Source organism: Centroberyx affinis, unplaced genomic scaffold (assembly GCF_046629955.1).
Source record: "Centroberyx affinis isolate AG114_WGS23_722 - 3 ecotype Tasmania unplaced genomic scaffold, CSIRO-AGI_Caff_v1 ptg006451l_1, whole genome shotgun sequence".
In the NCBI taxonomy this organism is placed as follows: domain Eukaryota; kingdom Metazoa; phylum Chordata; class Actinopteri; order Beryciformes; family Berycidae; genus Centroberyx; species Centroberyx affinis.
In genome coordinates this window covers 31,626-53,296 of record NW_027283272.1, presented here as the reverse complement: position 1 = coordinate 53,296, position 21,671 = coordinate 31,626, and the positions used below count along the sequence as shown (strand labels likewise).

Here is a 21,671-nt window from a genome sequence, read left to right as displayed (position 1 = left end):
CGATATAAATAAAGACATGAAATTCTACATTTTGTCATTTTAAGAACTCTGAGCATGATGGTTGTAATTTCTCTGAGAAATATCAATTTTTTTTCATGAAGACCTTGTCAGTAATTCAGTGGTAATTCCATTATTCAGTGTAATGAAGTGTGTTTTGCTTCAGTTCATTGACTTTATATAATGTTTGTCAGGTTTGCTGCTTGCTGTACAGTGTCAGCAGCTGAAATGTTGCTGTAAGATGAAGTCAAACAGAAATAAATGGGACTCAAATAATAATAATAATCCCTTTGTGAATTGCCAATCTGTTGTTACATTTCAGACTGTGTGTTTATGAAGTCAACATTCGTGTATCATAATGTTGGTGAATGCTGAGCAGCGATGAGGCGGGAAGGCTCGGGTTCAGGCTGTAAACGAGCTGATGTGGTTTCTGTTTCAGTCTTACTGTGTGGAAACAAAACCACTTCCTCAACAACATGATTGGCTTTTTAATGCTGCTATTCTTCCTCCTAGAGATAGAGAGAAAGAGGAGATCGTATGAAAGACGGAGCAGGAGTAAGTCAGTCAGTAAAGCTTCACTTAAATAGACACTTTTTAAAACTCACAGTTTACAAAGCGCTTCACAACAAGAGGATGAAAGACAGAAAAGACATGAAAGACAGAAAAGATTGAAGAGAAGACAAAAGCATCTTAAAACAACACAACCATACATATAGAAAGTAAAAACAGTCAAAAACATGAAGCATTTCAAAGCCCATGATGATGAAAAGGTTAAAGCTATACAATACACACATAAACTCCTCCATACACACAAGTCCTAACCAAATAAAGAGCAGAGACCCGTCCAGCCCCTCGTCAGGAAGGCCGGCCTGTAGAAGTGGGTTTTCAGCAGCTGCTTAAAGGAGACGACAGACTCTGATCTGATCGGCAGAGGGAGACGATTCCAGAGAGTCGGGGCCAAAACCGCCAAGACACGTTCTCCCTTAGTTTGGAATCTAGAACCGGAGACCACCGGCAGACCTGGACCCGAGGACCTAAGTGAAGTCACGGGCCGATAAAGAGTCAGCGGCTTTGAATGAGCCACGAAAATCTCCTGAAAACTGACATTGAACACGTCGGTGAACAGATTCAACAACAGATCCTGCTGGAAGACAATAAAGCAGCAACTGCTCCGTCCTCATTTTGCATTTCTATTCTTTCTTTACACTAAAACGAGTCAAATAAAAGTAGGTCCGGTCTCCCCGACAGGAAGTATCTCTCCTAAACGGTATCCCTCCGCTGTGTTCTCTTCTATCAATAAAAATGCTGTTTGGTGAAATTCTGTTCTGAAGCGTCGGACCAACAGTCAGCTGGAAATCACAGCAGCAGGATCTGTTGTTGAATCTGTTCACCGACGTGTTCGATGTCAGTTTCCATTCAAATGAATGGGAAGTCAAAATGTGAACGCTACAAACCGGTCCAGCTGCATCTGATCTTGGTGAGGAGATTATATTGTGCTTTTCAAATAAATAAGTCCATGTTGAAACTAAATGGAATATTGCTTTAAAGAAAGTTGTTGAGCAGTCAGGACTCATCAAACCCGTCCTGCTGCCAGTGAAGCAACATGTGATTTGCTGCTGGGTGACGCTGACGATAACAGACAGGCTGTGGTTTCACTGCAGCTCCACACCGCTCACTGTGGTTTGTCATATCAACAAAATGACAGTTACAATTATTTATTTTGGTTAAGAATACTTCCAGGAAGCCCAGCTTTATTTCCACAGAGTCTCAACTCAATCTGTGGGATCTGTGAAAACTTAATTTCACATGCAAACAGACAGTTTGTGACCTTGGAATTATACGGTTCTATGTGACTTTTTGTCCAAACTGAGTTGGTCACATAAACCTGTGGAACCTATTCTACCTATTTTTGAGTCTGTCATTTCTAAAACAAAAGGCCCCGACTCCATTTAACTCAGTGGATGCTGAACATTTTGAAGCTCAACATGTCCAAACTCCTGAAGGGAGATGGAACCATATAATTCTAAGCTCATATATTTCACTCATTCAGTCATTTCCACAGAGGAAATGAGAAATTTCACCTTCAAATCTGAAAAGAGACAAAAAGCACATGTGCTTTGAATTCAATGAGGCTTTTCACATGTGACTTTGTTCTCAATCAACTCAAAAAAGTTGTTGTCTACTAATTGTTTATGTATTCATGATGTGCATTTTTCACTGTTTTCTATTTGCATTTTCAGCCTCACATCACAAGTCGCTCTGCAGCAAGATTTCCAGAAATCCTCCTTCGACGTCACTGCTACACTAAAACATTTGAAATCATATATAATAAACATTATGATTTATCAGACTGAAAGCACAAAAACACACTGAGACGGTTCAGTGTGAAGTTTCTGTGCAGCAGCAGCCAAGACTCTCAGTTTCCTGTTTCAGGAAGAAAAAAACATGTCGGTGTTTTGTTTTTCTAAGCAGAACTTCGATGTCAGCGTTGATTCCTCACAGCGCAGAGGAATGAACTGCTGTTCAGTTCATTAGTTAAATAGCTTCATAAAGTTCATAGATTCCTGCAGAAAAACATGTGGAGTGTGGTTGTGATCAGTGAGGGATAAATCTGACTGAAGCAGCTGTCTGCACTATAGAGACAGCAGATACCACTCAGTAACTAACAGGAGAAAACTGCTTTCTTTACAGCTGAATTCTACACAAGCTGATGGAAACTAAAAGCCTTCGTCACGTGACGTTTTGCCAAAGTCAGCGCCAAGAGAGCAGAGAAATGACAGAGAGCATCCAATAAAAATAAGGATCTTCACAGAACTCAGACACTGTGATGATGCAGTTTATTGACAATATCTCGCATATGAATTTTACACACCGATCAATCAAAACAATATAACATTTACTAGGCAGCTAATAATTCATGTGATTTCAGTCATATTTATTTGTTTATAAGTGATGAGGCCGCTCCAGTCAGTGATCCAGTCAGAAAACAGTCAGTCAGCATGTGTGTTGGTGGAGCCTCCCTTGTTTGTATGGATCATGAGGAGAGAGAGTCCACAGCAGTACACCATGCTCTTCACTATCATCACTGTGTAAACCAGAGAGAGCAGCTTCACCCTGCACTGGGACTGGAAGGAGACTGGAGACAAGACAAACAGCACAAGTCAACCATGAGTGTAGATCTGAACAGGAATGACGGTTCTATCACTTCAGATTCTATGTTTGATTCCTGCAGCAGTCAGTTGATCCTGCAGTGAGCTGACTGAGCTCAGTCTGCATCAAATCACCAGACAGAACAAATCAAACAACAAGAACAAATGTTAAGATACAACAAATGATATTTGTAATGTAACAGCTGGTTGACAGGCAGGAGATCCTGACTGAACTCTGTGGTAACAGTAACAGCAGATGAAGCAGACTATCTGTAGTGAGGTGTCGCCCCCTGCTGCCTGCAGGCCGCAGCTACAGCGGAGCGCTACTGTCAGCTGGAAAGTCAAATAGAACCAAACGGTTCCACTGCATTGGTCACAACTCCGCCATCTTTTACCTGATTCCTTAGCTACTTTCAAACAAAGTAAAGGCAAGTCCAAGAAGCCTGCAGACCGAATTTGGTGTCATTGTCATGACCTGCGGAAGAAGCTTTTACAAAAAATCCAAAATGTCAGAATGTTTTAAAGGTGGAGCTTATGTGTCTTAGAGGCAAAACTGTTCATCATGATCAGATACATATCTGTACCAAGTTTCACATCTCTACGACTAACAGGACGGCAGGGCTGAGCCTCAGACTTTGGGAGCTTATTACAGCGCCCCCTATGGGCCAATCAGTGACATCATTTGTTTCCCAGTAGCAGCTGACCTGAACTATCTATATGTGAAAATGGACAAAGAGTTATCAATGTATGGACGAGTTATTGGACAAAACACAGGAAAATACTGCTACTACTAATAATATGAATTCCACTACTTACAGCTTGCAAAATTCTCTTGTGTGCATTCTAACTTGAATTCAGGCATTAGCAAATGATCACTGATTCAGATAATTGTTCGATTAGAGTTTTAATAGACAGGCCTAGTTAGGATTTCCTCAGTGAAGTTGAGAAGAGACAGGAGACGGTCAGGAGTTTAGGACTTGCTTCTGAAATGACAAAATTACATTTTTCCTATCTTTGACATTTAGGACAGAACAAACACTCAGGATGTTTTAATAAAAAAAGATTCACTGGAGCACACAGACAATTCAGCCTTTTATTGAAGGTGCAAAGACTAACGTTTTGATGCTACTGCATCTTCATCAGAGTCAATGGACAGAGGTAGTAGTGACACTATATAGCTTCCTAACCATCAGCAGCTGAGGAGAGGGGGCAGTGCACTCAGTGAGCCACTTGCCAACCTGCACCACTAATCAGTCTATTAAAATAAGTCTCTCTCTGTCACGGCTGGTGCTAGCAGGGTACAGGAACACAGGGGATAGGACCCAAATGTAGACGCCTGAGGTAGAGCTGATGCAGATTTTATTACACAATGAGGTACAAAGGTTTAGGGGATGGAGAGGCAGGCAAGGGTCAAAACCGGAGAAGGCGGTCCAAACTGGCAAACAAATCTGACAAGGAGCAGGCAAGAATCAAAAAGTCCAATAAACAAGCAAAGTCCAAAACAGGCAGGTAACAGATCTCAGGGACAACAGAAGAACAGGATACAGAAGCTAGAGCAAGACATGAAGCACACGACAACTTGACTTAACGATCTGGCAGGGAACAGAGGAAGTGAACTGGTATATGTAGTGAAGGCTGATAGGGAATGAGGTGCAGGTGGGGAGATGGGAGGGAAAGCTCAGGTGACTGCAGGGCTGATGAGAAGTGGGAACAGGTGATCAGGAAAGGAAGGAATGTCCGAGGATCTGGTGGACGGCTAGAGGACAGCAGGACCGGGGAACTGAAGGAAAGAACATGGCCTGGGAGAAGAGAGCAGGAGCTGGAGACAGGGACCGAGAGCAATGCGGAGGGCTGGGGATGAAAGAGTGGTTGACAAGGGAAACCGAGGAGCAGATTGTGACAGGTGTGCAGGACGAGCAGAGCCGGGAGCCAGGAGAACAAGGAAGGGAGGCCACGCCCACTCCAATACACACACAAACAAAACATAGACCAAGACAGAGAGACAGACAGGGGAGCACTAGGAACACAGGGAAGGGGAAACACAAGGAAACACTAGGGAATCTTCTGGGGGTACGGCCGCGGCCGTAACACTCTCATGGAGTTATATGTTGGACATTCAAACAGAAAGTGTGTCTCTGTCTCTGTCTTATTTAGATCACAGTGTTTACAGCCTCTGAGTTTTCAGCTGCTTCCCTTTCAGTCTCCAGGTTGTGGTCGGACAGTCTGAATCTAGAAAGCATCTTTCTTTCTTTAAAAAGTTTTATTTTAAGATAATTGGCCAGTTGATATTCCTGATTGAGTTGAGAGTAACTATTGAGTTTGTGATGGTCTTTTATTTCCTTTGCCCAGTCATCAATGTATTTATCTTTCAGTTCTTTCATCTCTCTCTCTCTCTCTCTCTCTCTCTCTCTCTAGGCAGAACTGGGAGGGTGTAGTGGAGAAAGTGTGCCCCAGGCTGTCTAAATGGAAGTGGTTGCTACCTCAGCTTTCTTATAGGGGAAGGGCCCTGGTTGTCAATAACTCGGTTGCCTCGACCCTTTGGCACAGACCGATAGTCCTGCCTCCACCAAGGGGCCTTATTGAGGAAATCCAGAGGATCACGGTGGACTTCTTCCGGTCCGGTCGACACCGGATTAAGGCGGCCGCGCTGTACTTACCGGTACGCGAGGGAGGTCGAGGCCTCATGGACTTCCCCTCCAGGATAACGGCGTTCAGGCTCCAGACCGCACAACGACTTTACAGCTTCGGCCTCGGACGGCAGGACGCCGCTCGGTCGTCGCCGAGGAGGGCCGGCGGCCTCGGATACGACGAGCGGCTGTTCCTGCTCCGGCCTGAGGTTGTGGACCTGACCGGCTTGACGCCTTTCTACCGGTCGGTCCTGCGGTCCTGGAAGATCTTCTCTTTCCACCGAGAAGCTGTGATGATACCAGGCATGTGGCTCTTTGAGGAGCCGTTGTTCGGCAACGTCCCGATCACCTCTCAGGTCTTGATCACCTCTCAGGTCCTGATCACCTCTCAGGCCCCGATCACCTCTCAGGTCTTGATCACCTCTCAGGTCCTGATCACCTCTCAGGCCCCGATCACCTCTCAGGTCCCGATCACCTCTCAGGCCCTGACCTCCAGCCTGTGGTCCAGATTGCAGGACGTTGAACACCTTGTAGAGTTGACAGGCATCAAGTCCTCTAGACTGCTGTACAGGTTGGTGGAGGAGGTCTGAGCCTGCCTGCCTGGACCCTCAGAGCGTTTGCTGAAAACCAGACTCTGTCAGACCAGTGGGATGATGGATGTGAGGATGTTTCTCCTTCTCTGACTGTCTCTCCTGCTGTTGGGGAGCGGCAGGAGGAGGAGGACCGCTCCCTGTCTTTCAGAACCAGAGTTAGGGGATTTTTACTGACGCTCTCTGGCAGGGATGAAGGTGGACTGAGTTTTTTGGCCCAGAATCTTCCCCAAGAGGCTGCTGGTCCCTGTACAAACCCCCCGTTGACAAACGGACGGGTGACCTCCAGTGGAGGATCGTACACGGGGCCGTAGCTACAAACAGACATCTGGTGCACCTTGATCCCAGAATAGGGGAGGGACGTCCTGTCTGTTCTAGGGAGGAGTCTTTACAACATCTTTTCATCCTGTGTCCTAGACTTACTGCTTTATTTAGGTTGTTAGACTCATGGTTTCAGGGTCTGGGGGAAGGTTTTTCTTTGGACTTTTTTATCTATGGTCAAAAAAGTCTGTGTGTGTGCTGGTTAACATGCTGTCAGGAGGCCAAACTGTGGATATGGAAAACCAGAAAGAATCAGATTCAGGGTCGGGGGTCAGTGGATCCTGGTCTGATGCTGACTGGTCTGTTCAGCCCGGCTCAGGGTGGAGTTTGAATATTACAAACTGACTGATAACACTGATGCTTTTGTGAACATCTGGGGTGTTGGGGACGTGTTGTGCTGTGTTGAGGAGGACTTGCTCTCTCTGAATTTCTTATCTTTTTTTCCTTTTGTTTATTGATTTATTTTGTTTTGTTTTTTCGTGTTTTTTGTGTTTTCTGTCTTCTATGATATAGGTCAATCACACTGTATAGCATGACTAAATTATGAATAAACATATTTTTTAAATTCAAATTCTCTCAAAAATGATCTTTTTTGTTACCTGAACCTGTCTGCACCTTCATCTGGCTGTACACTGTTATCTCTAGTAGTAGTAGTATCAGTAGTAGTAGTAGTGGTAGTAGTAATACTAGTATCAGTAGTAGTAGTAGTAGTAGTAGTAGTAGTAGTAGTGGTAGTGGTAATACTAGTAATAGTAGTAGTAGTAGTAGTAGTAGTAGTAGTAATACTAGTATCAGTAGTAGTAAGTCTTCAGGTCAGTCAGTGTTCTCTCTTCATTTTCTCCACTAGATGGCTCTGTGTTGTTTTCACAGCTGCAGAAATAATAGCAGAAGAACCTTCATGATGTCATCAGGTTGGATTCACTGTTGGTTCTGGTCTGACTGAAGGACTGGACTGTATGAACTTCACTGTAACAGTCACATCCACTAACAGTATTGTTTCTTCAGTAAAAACATGAACCAATGTGCTGTTTCCCATTTAACTCAACATCTTCCAACAAGACAAATCACTCCTCCTCTGTCAAGACAGTGTCTCCTCTTCATCACCTCTGGACTCTTCATCACCTCCTCTTCATCAACTCTGGACTCTTCATCACATCCTCCTCCTCATCACCTCTTCATCACCTCCTCTTCATCACCTCCTCTTCATCACATCCTCGTCTTCATCACCTCCACTTCATCACCTCCAGACTCTTCATCACCTCCTCTTCACCACCTCCTCTTAATCACATCCTCTTCATCACCTCCTCTTCATCACATCCTCCTCTTCATCACCTCCACTTCATCACCTCCAGACTCTTCATCACATCCTCTTCATCACCTCTTCTTCATCACGTCCTCTTCATCACCTCTTCATCACCTCCTCTTCATCACCTCCTCTTCATCACCTCTGATCAGCTTCAGTTCCTAGATCAGCAGGGAGGTCAGAGGTCAGAGGTCAGTGGTCACAGCAGCAGATAACAGATAACTAATATTCCTGATGATCACTGTCAGTTATTCTGGATAAAAACATCAACTAAATGACTAAAGTGTAAGAATTTCAAACTAGTTTTTCCTCTGTATTCTCTCTCTGTACTGGATGGCAGGTTGAACCTTTAATGCAGAAAGTGTAATTCTGTAGGGAAACATCTAGTTCAACACAATCCAAATAAATCCAGTTCCCTCTCAACATGGTGACAGGATATATACTGACTGTTTCACCTTTTCAAATCCTTTTAAAAGACCACATGAAGACTTCATTATTCACTTTATTATTCAATCATTGTAAAATGTGTTGGATCCGCTCTGTAAAGTGTCTCCGTCATTAAAAATCCCCTCGTTTGGTTTGACTTTGTGCTATGAAGCATTTTGTCAGAGGAAATCTCACTTCAAAATATCTCACTTTCAAATATTGATGTCATATCATCACAGAATCAAACTCCATATCGCTGTGATTTTCTTGGTGATCGGGTTTCATCTGGACTGGGACTAAAACTCTGACAACTGAGACGGTTTGACATCTGGACTCTATTCAATTCTGTTTTTGTCTGAACTGAAGTTTATATTTTACTAAAACACAACAAGGGAAAAATATTTTCTGCCGTGAGTCAGTTTCCTGTTTCAAAGCCAATGGAAGGAGAAAATATTCATTTCAATCAGAATATTAAAACAAGTGGACAGCAGGATCTGTTTGTCTCTGTTTGTTTCTATTATTGACTATATTTTCTAATTCTTTGTTATTGACTGTATTATCTAATCCTCTGCTATTAATTGTTATTAATTATTTGTTTTTTTCATCATTTCTGTCTCCAGTTGTTAAATATAGTAGTGAGATTTCTGAATAACAGCTGGTGGCTTTTATTTTGTTCCACATTCAGAATTCTGTATTTCTGTTGTTTTGTTTTTTATTTGCTGGCAATTAATAAAATGTGAAATTCATCAAATAAACAATAATTCATCCTCTTTATTATGATCTGAGCAGCAAACATAATAAATTCAGTATTTCATTTATTTATTTATTTAATCTAATCCATTTTGAATGTGAAGTGGTCTCTAACAAAAGAATGTTGGATTATGTTAAAAAAATAAATAAAAAAACTGTTAAAAAGGTAAAGGAATTTGATTAATATACATTGAGGGATTTTAAAATGGGAGTATTAAATTCAATAAAGTTGAATTGTATTCAATAGTGTATTCAATTTTATTTTTAATTTCATCCATGGTAAATTAATAAATTATGTTTTCAATTTGATTTCAGTGTAACTTTGCAAGAAATTTGAATTTTATATCATTTGCAAAATGTCTAATTGATGTTTTCTATGATAACTGTGTCACGCTGCCTTTGTTAATATTCTAAATATTCAGCAGTAATTTACATAATGAATGTTTTGTTTTATTAAACTGCAAATGGGAGAAATAGATTTATAAATTAGTTCTGCTGCTTCTTGGGCTGATCATAATGTAATCTGATATATTTAGTATATAATAATATAAACTAAATATATACTAAAAACCATTTCTGTGTCATCATGTTGCTTTATTTAGTTTCTATTTGTAGTTTATTTATTTGTTGGGTTGAGACTCATTTCCACCATGATGCAGTTTCTACAGAATACGACATATTTAGTGAAAGAGCAGCAGGCTGATGCTGGATCCAGTCGTCCATCTGGACGGTAACTGTGTTTTGGAAAGTGCTTTATGAATACAGATGATTATGTTCAGTGTTAAAATAGTGACTAACTCTCTGATGTGTTCTAGGATCCAGGATCCAGTCGTCCATCTGGATGGTAACTGTGTGCTGCCTGTTGCTCCTCTGGTCCGCCTCCTCTCCCCTTTAAAACCTCTGACACAATGGAAAACTACACCATAGGTTCGACCGAGCTGTCGATCACAACCGGCGGCCTTATCTGTCCACCGCAGGGAGCGATGGGAGGTTTGAGGACCTGTTAGAAACCACGCAGCCCTCATGTGATCTCACAAGCCGTCCTTATCTGGCCTCAGCTGAACCGGAGCCGCACTTCTACCAGGTTCAACAGAGGAAACGTCACTGGAGAAAATGCTTTTCCTCCCAAGTGTTGCTCTGTGCTCTCTGTGTTTAGGTGAGTGTTTCCAACCAATCAGGATCCAACAAACTCAACATTTAACAAACTCTGTGACAGTGACCTTCATTTATGTGTCCGTTTCTCTACAGCAGCGGTTGCCATGGCAGCAGAGCTGCTTCAGGACCAGTTATCATTGACCAGCAGAGAAGATGAGAAGGTTTCCTTCAGCTGTAAAAACACTGACCAGTGTTACACCGGTTATGTATACTGGTACCAGAAGAAAGAGACAGAAACATTCAGAGTTATTGTTCGTATTGATAGGAGGAGTTGTGAAGTTTATTCAGGTTACAACCATCCTCAAAAAGCTGATTTCTCAGCTGTAAAAAAAGAAAACAGCTGTGAGTTGCGGATCAATAAAGTAAAACTCCTCCATTCAGCCACCTACTACTGCTCCTGTTATAAGTCAGGTTCCCACAGTGAGAAGTGATCCCTCCACCCTGTACAAAAACTCTGCAGCGTTAACCAAGAAATGAACAGATGGCGACTCTGTTTCTCAGAGGAAGAGACATTGATCTGAGAGCAGGAAACCACAGCCCAGGTTCAGATATTTCACCTCCCATCTCAGTTGTCATCTGGTTCTTAGAGGACACTGCTGAAGACACAGAAATGTCTCTGAGCTCTGAAGCTTTTCTTTACATTGTGTCGTTGCCACCGTGAGTTCTTCAAACCCATCTGCCGATAAATAACCGATATCCTGGGTGTTGAATAAACTGAGGTACAAGTCCTCAGTTCTCCAGCTTCCTCCAATGTGTACACATCTAAAGAAGCGTACACATTGAGCTTTGGACAGTGTAACCCCCCCAATATTATATCCATTTTTAAACTTTGAAGAAGAGCTTTGACTTCAAACAACAATCAAGTCAGAAATTACTGCCAGGAAATATGATTCAGACTAAAATACATTTGACAGAAATACACAGTGGAAATACTCTGTAACACCGTCACATCTGTACCACAAAATCACAGAGAGATTTAATGATCAACCTGCCAGGGTCTTTACTGCTGGGGTTGATTTATACATTTGATCTGATGATCAGATGTAAGACAGATAGTCAGACAGACATACAGATAGATAGATAGACCTAACTCTAAAACAGGTAGTATGTAAAAGAGAAAGAGAAAAAAAGAGAAAAGAGAGAAAGAGACCTTTTCCTAATATTTTATATATTGTTTAGACTTTTGTGTCGTTTCTGATGAGAGAGAGAGAGAGAGAGAGAGAGAGAGAGAGAGAGAGAGAGAGAGAGAGAGAGAGAGAGAGAGAGAGCTTTAATGTGAGAGTGTGTGAAGAAAGTGAAGAAGATGGAGGATATAAAGTGAATCAGTAAAGTGTAAAGTTCAGTCAGCTGTATGACAGTCAGCATTGTTTCTACACAGACAACATTAGACAAGAGAAGGAGCACAAACCCGCTGCCAATATTTTTAACATGGCGCTCATGATCTTACTGTGGCAGACCGCCATGACAATATAGATAGAATATAGATATAGATATATAGATATAGAGAATATAGATATAGGGGAAAGACTGGCAGAGCAGAGAGGAAACACCTTATATTTATGTATATGGGTAAAACTTTTCTTTAAACTGAGGCTGCCGGATGGTTCCGGCCCAATTGAAGCGTTTATTTAGGTGTAAATTCAGTGGATCTAGATACCAGAGAGAACATTTCTCTGTTCAGAGAGCAACATCATCTGCAGCTGAAGATCTAGTTAGTTAATGGAAGGCAACACCTTCACCTGCTTTTCCATTGACGTCAATGGGAAGCCAAGCCAGGAGAGAGAAACCTGGAAGTTAAAGAAGCAGGTTTGTGACTGAGAGGTCGCTGCTTCAAATCCCAAGACTCCTTGTTCAAATGTGTCCAAGGAAAGTAAGGAGTAACGCTCTCCCCTCCTTTAATCCTGTTGAGGTTCCCTTGAGCAAGGCGCTGAACCCCCTGCTCAAGAGTGAAGCTGTCAAACTGTAGGAATGACAAATAAAGTTTCCAAACCAGTTTCAATCGGCCGCAGAAGAGCAACTTCCAGTGAGTTCAAGTCTAATTTAGTAAATGTTTCTAAACTGATAGACAACACGTCTCCTCTGTTGGACTCATTTTAAATCTAGGAGGAATCTAGGATCCCGCCTCTTTCTGCCTCAGTGGCTCAAATAAAGGACCAGAAATGAAGATTTGACAGTCATGTTGATATGAACATTAGAGAAACATCATGAAGCCCAACTATGACACTTGATCAATAATTTGGACATGTTCACCTCAGCTGACAGATGGAACAACACAGACAGTTTATGTCACAGGATATTTCACTGTGGGAGGCAACGGCTACAGGGAGTTTGGTTCTGGCACCAGACTGTATGTGACAGGTAAGACAAAATGTTCCTTTTTCCTGCAGTGAAAATGTGTCTTTAGTTTGTTTTCTGCTGCTTTAGGCTTTACATGTTAGTCTTTCATCACTGGTTGAGAATTCAATATGCAGCCATTCATACATTAAAAACTAAATTAGTCTGTGAAGGACGTTTGTGTTGCTTCATCATTTTCTTGTGCGGCCGAACATCTTGAAAATCTGCCAAGTGATTTGAGAAACTCAGCACTGATTCTCTAATTCCATTCTATATTATCACAGGCTGATATTCAATGTATGTGACTGAATTATCATGATGGAGGAAAAGGATTTCTATTGCTTCATATTCATACAGCCCATAATAACATCCTCTTAATCTGTAGGTTACAGATATTTGATTTATTATTTGATGTATGTAATTTATTTGTAAGGGACCATGTACAATGTTAAACATAAATGTTACCAATCTATTTTATATAAATTTTCTATATAAAAATATATTAACCATCATATAATGGGCCTATAAAAAATATATTTACCATATGTATTTTATATATTATTTATATGTATTTGTTTATTTGATAATCCAAAAAAAAAATGCACAGCCATCAGTCATGCATTAATTAAAATCATTGAGGAAAACACATAAAGTTTTCAAAACTTATTATTATTACTTATTAACTTATTATTCCAATGTGGTCCTCTTTATATGATGGTAAATATATTTTCTATATTTTCTATATTATCTGATGGTAAATGTGTGTTGTATGGTATCTGATGGTAAATGTGTGTTGTATGGTATCTGATGGTAAATGTGTGTTGTATGGTATCTGATGGTAAATGTGTGTTGTATGGTATCTGATGGTAAATGTGTGTTGTATGCTTCATGATGTGATGTGGTGTTTTATCTCTGGCTGTAAACTGCTGTTGACTAGATGAATGTGTGACTGTCTTGTCAAACCTCAGCTGAGCCAGTCGTGAAGCCCAAAGTGAGCGTGTACCCAGCGTCCAGAGCGGACCTGAAGGGGAAGAGCTCCCTGCTGTGTCTGGCCACATCCATGTTTCCTCCTCTGGTCCGGTTCTCCTGGAGGAGAGGGGGAGAGCCGGTGGATCTCGGAGAGACGGTGGAGCTCGGAGAGCCGGGCCGCCCCGCCTCCATCATGCTTATCGATCGGGAAAAGGCGGCGGCGGATCGATACGTCTGCTCCGTGGAGCACCAAGGAGGCGCGGTGGAAGCCCGGATACCGGCACAAACTGACTGTAAGATCACCTGCTGCCTTTGCAAATTCACAACAAATCATTTGTACAGTTTGGGGGATTTACAGTGTGTGATGATCAGAATCTAAATGGCTTTCCTGAAGACTAAATGCAAAACATTTCCATAGTTGGATGAATGAGCAAACAGAGAGGAATGGTTGACTCGTGCTGTTTGTCTTGTCTCCAGTCTCCTTCCAGTCCCAGTGCAGGGTGAAGCTGCTCTCTCTGGTTTACACAGTGATGATAGTGAAGAGCATGGTGTACTGCTGTGGACTCTCTCTCCTCATGATCCATACAAACAAGGGAGGCTCCACCAACACACATGCTGACTGACTGCCATGTTCCTCTGCTTTCTGTCCAGCTTTTCATCAGAACAAATGTTTCTCTCATCTTGTTCTTCCTGTTTCAACTTGTTTCAATAGAGCAAAAAATTATCATCTTATCATTTTTTATTGTTTTTTATTCCAGATTCATGATTGTGTATTTGTGTTGTTTTATTTGGTATTAATTAATAAAAAGAAACAGTTTTAATACATTTGTTTTCTAATATAATCCAATCTGTCTCATAATTGAGTTCACCAGAACAATCTGAGCAGCAATCATAACAAATTCAGATTGTTTTTTATCTTATTTAGCCAAATTGTGAAGTTGACATTATTATTAAAATAAATGTAATGAACATGTTTGATGTGTTAAGATCATTAAAGGATTTTATGAAGGCAGCATTGTACTTTCAGATATAAATTTTCATTGATATAGTTTCTTTCTTTCATCTAGATAGTTTCTTCTGCTGCCTTTTATCTTTTTAATTTGTTTTCAGAGAAACTTTACAAAATATTGAAGTTAGTATCAGTTACAGCATTTGTAATTTTTTGTCTATGATAATATTCTGAACATTTATTTGAACAATGAATGCTTTGCTCTATAATATCGTATTGCTTTGCTCAGCAGTAGATATATTGTTTATTATTGTCTACTATTGCTTCTCTTTTTTCTTAACATCTGCATTCTGTCAGGAACGTTTTATTCTTATTTTATTTTTGTGAAGCACTTTGTAACCATTTTAAAAAAAGTGTGAATAAATAATAAAGACATGAAATTCTACATTTTGTCATTTTAAGAACTCTGAGCATGATGGTTGTAATTTCTCTGAGAAATATCAATTTTTTTTCATGAAGACCTTGTCAGTAATTCAGTGGTAATTCCATTATTCAGTGTAATGAAGTGTGTTTTGCTTCAGTTCATTGACTTTATATAATGTTTGTCAGGTTTGCTGCTTGCTGTACAGTGTCAGCAGCTGAAATGTTGCTGTAAGATGAAGTCAAACAGAAATAAATGGGACTCAAATAATAATAATAATCCCTTTGTGAATTGCCAATCTGTTGTTACATTTCAGACTGTGTGTTTATGAAGTCAACATTCGTGTATCATAATGTTGGTGAATGCTGAGCAGCGATGAGGCGGGAAGGCTCGGGTTCAGGCTGTAAACGAGCTGATGTGGTTTCTGTTTCAGTCTTACTGTGTGGAAACAAAACCACTTCCTCAACAACATGATTGGCTTTTTAATGCTGCTATTCTTCCTCCTAGAGATAGAGAGAAAGAGGAGATCATATGAAAGACGGAGCAGGAGTAAGTCAGTCAGTAAAGCTTCACTTAAATAGACACTTTTTAAAACTCACAGTTTACAAAGCGCTTCACAACAAGAGGATCAAAGACAGAAAAGACATGAAAGACAGAAAAGATTGAAGAGAAGACAAAAGCATCTTAAAACAACACAACCATACATATAGAAAGTAAAAACAGTCAAAAACACGAAGCATTTCAAAGCCCATGATGATGAAAAGGTTAAAGCTATACAATACACACATAAACTCCTCCATACACACAAGTCCTAACCAAATAAAGAGCAGAGACCCGTCCAGCCCCTCGTCAGGAAGGCCGGCCTGTAGAAGTGGGTTTTCAGCAGCTGCTTAAAGGAGACGACAGACTCTGATCTGATCGGCAGAGGGAGACGATTCCAGAGAGTCGGGGCCAAAACCGCCAAGACACGTTCTCCCTTAGTTTGGAATCTAGAACCGGAGACCACCGGCAGACCTGGACCCGAGGACCTAAGTGAAGTCACGGGCCGATAAAGAGTCAGCGGCTTTGAATGAGCCACGAAAATCTCCTGAAAACTGACATTGAACACGTCGGTGAACAGATTCAACAACAGATCCTGCTGGAAGACAATAAAGCAGCAACTGCTCCGTCCTCATTTTGCATTTCTATTCTTTCTTTACACTAAAATGAGTCAAATAAAAGTAGATCCGGTCTCCCCGACAGGAAGTATCTCTCCTAAACGGTATCCCTCCGCTGTGTTCTCTTCTATCAATAAAAATGCTGTTTGGTGAAATTCTGTTCTGAAGCGTCGGACCAACAGTCAGCTGGAAATCACAGCAGCAGGATCTGTTGTTGAATCTGTTCACCGACGTGTTCGATGTCAGTTTCCATTCAAATGAATGGGAAGTCAAAATGTGAACGCTACAAACCGGTCCAGCTGCATCTGATCTTGGTGAGGAGATTATATTGTGCTTTTCAAATAAATAAGTCCATGTTGAAACTAAGTGGAATATTGCTTTAAAGAAAGTTGTTGAGCAGTCAGGACTCATCAAACCCGTCCTGCTGCCAGTGAAGCAACATGTGATTTGCTGCTGGGTGACGCTGACGATAACAGACAGGCTGTGGTTTCACTGCAGCTCCACACCGCTCACTGTGGTTTGTCATATCAACAAAATGACAGTTACAATTATTTATTTTGGTGAAGAATCCTTCCAGGAAGCACTCAACTCAATCTGTGGGATCTGTGAAAACTTAATTTCACATGCAAACAGACAGTTTGTGACCTTGGAATTATACGGTTCTATGTGACTTTTTGTCCAAACTGAGTTGGTCACATAAACCTGTGGAACCTATTCTACCTATTTTTGAGTCTGTCATTTCTAAAACAAAAGGCCCCGACTCCATTTAACTCAGTGGATACTGAACATTTTGAAGCTCAATATGTCCAAACTCCTGAAGGGAGATGGAACCATATAATTCTAAGCTCATATATTTCACTCATTCAGTCATTTCCACAGAGGAAATGAGAAATTTCACCTTCAAATCTGAAAAGAGACAAAAAGCACATGTGCTTTGAATTCAATGAGGCTTTTCACATGTGACTTTGTTCTCAAACAAGTCAAAAAAGTTGTTGTCTACTAATTGTTTATGTATTCATGATGTGCATTTTTCACTGTTTTCTATTTGCATTTTCAGCCTCACATCACAAGTCGCTCTGCAGCAAGATTTCCAGAAATCCTCCTTCGACGTCACTGCTACACTAAAACATTTGAAATCATATATAATAAACATTATGATTTATCAGACTGAAAGCACAAAAACACACTGAGACGGTTCAGTGTGAAGTTTCTGTGCAGCAGCAGCCAAGACTCTCAGTTTCCTGTTTCAGGAGGAAAAAACATGTCGGTGTTTTGTTTTTCTAAGCAGAACTTCGATGTCAGCGTTGATTCCTCACAGCGCAGAGGAATGAACTGCTGTTCAGTTCATTAGTTAAATAGCTTCATAAAGTTCATAGATTCCTGCAGAAAAACATGTGGAGTGTGGTTGTGATCAGTGAGGGATAAATCTGACTGAAGCAGCTGTCTGCACTATAGAGACAGCAGATACCACTCAGTAACTAACAGGAGAAAACTGCTTTCTTTACAGCTGAATTCTACACAAGCTGATGGAAACTAAAAGCCTTCGTCACGTGACGTTTTGCCAAAGTCAGCGCCAAGAGAGCAGAGAAATGACAGAGAGCATCCAATAAAAATAAGGATCTTCACAGAACTCAGACACTGTGATGATGCAGTTTATTGACAATATCTCGCATATGAATTTTACACACCGATCAATCAAAATATAACATTTACTAGGCAGCTAATAATTCATGTGATTTCAGTCATATTTATTTGTTTATAAGTGATGAGGCCGCTCCAGTCAGTGATCCAGTCAGAAAACAGTCAGTCAGCATGTGTGTTGGTGGAGCCTCCCTTGTTTGTATGGATCATGAGGAGAGAGAGTCCACAGCAGTACACCATGCTCTTCACTATCATCACTGTGTAAACCAGAGAGAGCAGCTTCACCCTGCACTGGGACTGGAAGGAGACTGGAGACAAGACAAACAGCACAAGTCAACCATGAGTGTAGATCTGAACAGGAATGACGGTTCTATCACTTCAGATTCTATGTTTGATTCCTGCAGCAGTCAGTTGATCCTGCAGTGAGCTGACTGAGCTCAGTCTGCATCAAATCACCAGACAGAACAAATCAAACAACAAGAACAAATGTTAAGATACAACAAATGATATTTGTAATGTAACAGCTGGTTGACAGGCAGGAGATCCTGACTGAACTCTGTGGTAACAGTAACAGCAGATGAAGCAGACTATCTGTAGTGAGGTGTCGCCCCCTGCTGCCTGCAGGCCGCAGCTACAGCGGAGCGCTACTGTCAGCTGGAAAGTCAAATAGAACCAAACGGTTCCACTGCATTGGTCACAACTCCGCCATCTTTTACCTGATTCCTTAGCTACTTTCAAACAAAGTAAAGGCAAGTCCAAGAAGCCTGCAGACCGAATCTGGAGTCATTCTGACCTGCGGTTCATAAGAAGAAGATTTTTGAATCTTTTTCAAAAAATCCAAAATGTCAGAATGTTTTATAGGCGGAGCTTATGGTTCCTAGAGGCAAAACCGTTCATCATGATCAGATACATATCTGTACCAAGTTTCACATCTCTACGACTAACAGGACGGCAGGGCTGAGCCTCAGACTTTGGGAGCTTATTACAGCGCCCCCTATGGGCCAATCAGTGACATAATTTGTTTCCCAGTAGCAGCTGACCTGAACTATCTGTATGTCAAAATGGACAAAGAGTTATCAATGTATGGACGAGTTATTGGACAAAACACAGGAAAATACTATTAGTACTCATACTACTAATAATAATTCCACTACTTACAGCTTGCAAAATTCTCTTGTGTGCATTCTAACTTGAATTCAGGCATTAGCAAATGATCGCCAATTCAGATAGTTGTTCCATTAGAGTTTTAATAGACAGGCCTAGTTAGGATTTCCTCAGTGAAGTTGAGAAGAGACAGGAGACGGTCAGGAGTTTAGGACTTGCTTCTGAAATGACAAAATGAGATTTTTCCTATCTTTGACATTTAGGACAGAACAAAAACTCAGAATGTTTTAATAAAGAAAAGATTCACTGGAGCACACGGACAATTTAGCCTTTTATTGAAGGTGCAAAGATGAACGTTTTGATGCTACTGCATCTTCATCAGAGTCAATGGACAGAAGTAGTAGTGACACTATATAGCTTCCTAACCATCAGCAGCTGAGGAGAGGGGGCAGTGCACTCAGTGAGCCACTTGCCAACCTGCACCACTAATCAGTCTATTAAAATAAGTCTCTCTCTGTCACGGCTGGTGCTAGCAGGGTACAGGAACACAGGGGATAGGACCCAAATGTAGACGCCTGAGGCAGAGCTGATGCAGTTCAGTGATTTTATTACACAATGAGGTACAAAGGCTTACGGGACGGTGAGGCAGGCAAGGGTCAAAACCGGAGAAGGCGGTCCAAACTGGCAAACAAATCCGACAAGGAGCAGGCAAGAATCAAAAAGTCCAATAAACAAGCAAGGTCCAAAACAGGCAGGTAACAGATCTCAGGGACAACAGAAGAACAGGATACAGAAGCCAGAGCAAGACATGAAGCACACGACAACTTGACTTAACGATCTGGCAGGGAACAAAGGAAGTGAACTGGTATATGTAGTGAAGGCTGATAGGGAATGAGGTGCAGGTGGGGAGACGGGAGGGAAAGCTCAGGTGACTGCAGGGCTGATGAGAAGTGGGAACAGGTGATCAGGAAAGGAGGGAAAGTCCGAGGACATCTGGTGGACGGCTAGAGGACGGCAGGACCGGGGAACTGAAGGAAAGAACATGGCCTGGGAGAAGAGAGCAGGGGCTGGAGACAGGGACCGAGAGCAATGTGGAGGGCTGGGGATGAAAGAGTGGTTGACAAGGGAAACCGAGGAGCAGATTGTGACAGGTGTGCAGGATGAGCAGAGCCGGGAGCCAGGAGAACGAGGAAGGGAGGCCACGCCCACTCCAATACACACACAAACAAAACATAGACCAAGACAGAGAGACAGACAGGGGAGCACTAGGAACACAGGGAAGGGGAAACACAAGGAAACACTAGGGAATCTTCTGGGGGTACGGCCACGACCGTAACACTCTCATGGAGTTATATGTTGGACATTCAAACAGAAAGTGTGTCTCTGTCTCTGTCTTATTTAGATCACAGTGTTTACAGCCTCTGAGTTTTCAGCTGCTTCCCTTTCAGTCTCCAGGTTGTGGTCGGACAGTCTGAATCTAGAAAGCATCTTTCTTTCTTTAAAAAGTTTTATTTTAAGATAATTTGCCAGTTGATATTCCTGATTGAGTTGAGAGTAACTATTGAGTTTGTGATGGTGTTTTATTTCCTTTGCCCAGTCATCAGTGTATTTATCTTTCAGTTCTTTCATCTTCTACAGATTCTATACATATCAACAATAGCATGTAAAAGTAATTCAATACATTCAAAATAGTTGAAGTCAATGTATAACAATACAGGACATTGGAAGGGGTGGGAAGCATTTCTGACAAGACAACATTTACAAAATCATTTTCAATATTTACATTTTCTCCCGTATTTGGTGGCATTTAGATACAAACTTTGCAGCAATGTTGATCGTTTCTTGCTTTTCTCCTAATAACACTTTGAGCTTTTGTGTCTCAGTCAGTAGATGAAATGTTGGATGTTGGACATGATGCAGGAAGGTAAACTTCTCTGACCTCTTTATATTTTACACAGGACAGCAGGAGGACTCTCTGTCTCTGTCTGTCCTGACTGGACCTGGAGCAGATTCTGTCTTTCTGTGTCGTCCCTCTTCAACAGCCAGGTTCTGCTCACTGACTCTGTACTTTGTTAGAGTTTTTCTCTGTTTACTGTCCTTTATTTTTATAATATAATCTGCAATTTCATATTTTCTCTGCAGATCATCGTAACATTTCAATTTATTGTATTTGTTTTTTTTTCGTTTTGCCAATAGTTGGTGTAATCAATTTTGATATTCTTTTCAATTTGTTTAAACATTGTATTTTGGGAGCGGTTTCCATCCACATGATGTTCCAGGGCCAGTTGATGTGAGGGGCGACTCTGTGGGCCGGAGCATGTTGTAAGGAGCTGGGATCTGATTGGTCAGGTGACTCCAGAACTTGCAGGCTGGTTTCTGGACAGCGAGCAGCAGCGGGACTCTGCCGAGCTCCGCCCTCGCCGCGAGGTTCAAGGAGCTTCGGCCGATCTGCAGGATGTGTTGCAGAATTCAAGATGGAGCCGCTCTGTTGGGGTTTTATCTCTCTCTCTCTCTCTCTCTCTCTCTCTCTGTCTCTCTGTCTCTCTCTCTCTCTCTCTCTCTATCTCTCTCTCTCTCTGTCTCTCTCTCTCTCTCTCTCTCTGTCTGTCTGTCTCTCTCTCTCTCTCTCTCTCTCTCTCTCTCTCTCTCTGTCTGTCTGTCTCTTTCTCTCTCTCTCTCTCTCTCTCTCTCTCTCTCTCTCTCTCTCTGAGGCAGAACTGGGAGGGTGTAGTGGAGAAAGTGTGCCCCAGGCTGTCTAAATGGAAGTGGTTGCTACCT

General features: G+C 41.6%; 1 protein-coding gene across 1 annotated transcript; it reads left to right on the top strand.

Moving 5' to 3' along the window:
* The first annotated feature begins 10,276 nt into the window (after positions 1-10,276).
* On the top strand, positions 10,277-14,957 carry LOC139638639 (immunoglobulin lambda-1 light chain-like). Its single transcript, XM_071512700.1, has 5 exons — positions 10,277-10,307; positions 10,400-10,729; positions 12,629-12,676; positions 13,621-13,914; positions 14,099-14,957. The coding sequence occupies exons 1-5, from the start codon at positions 10,277-10,279 to the stop codon at positions 14,242-14,244; spliced, it is 849 nt and encodes a 282-aa protein (XP_071368801.1). The 3' UTR covers positions 14,245-14,957.
* The last annotated feature ends 6,714 nt before the right edge of the window (positions 14,958-21,671 follow it).

Bases quoted from the DNA above. Each gene is read 5' to 3' on its own strand.
- LOC139638639 (XM_071512700.1), top strand. From the start codon at position 10,277: ATGCTTTTCCTCCCAAGTGTTGCTCTGTGCT. The intron at 10,308-10,399 runs CTCTGTGTTTAG...ATTTATGTGTCC, and splicing joins CCCAAGTGTTGCTCTGTGCT to GTTTCTCTACAGCAGCGGTT. The intron at 13,915-14,098 runs GTAAGATCACCT...TCTTGTCTCCAG, and splicing joins GATACCGGCACAAACTGACT to TCTCCTTCCAGTCCCAGTGC.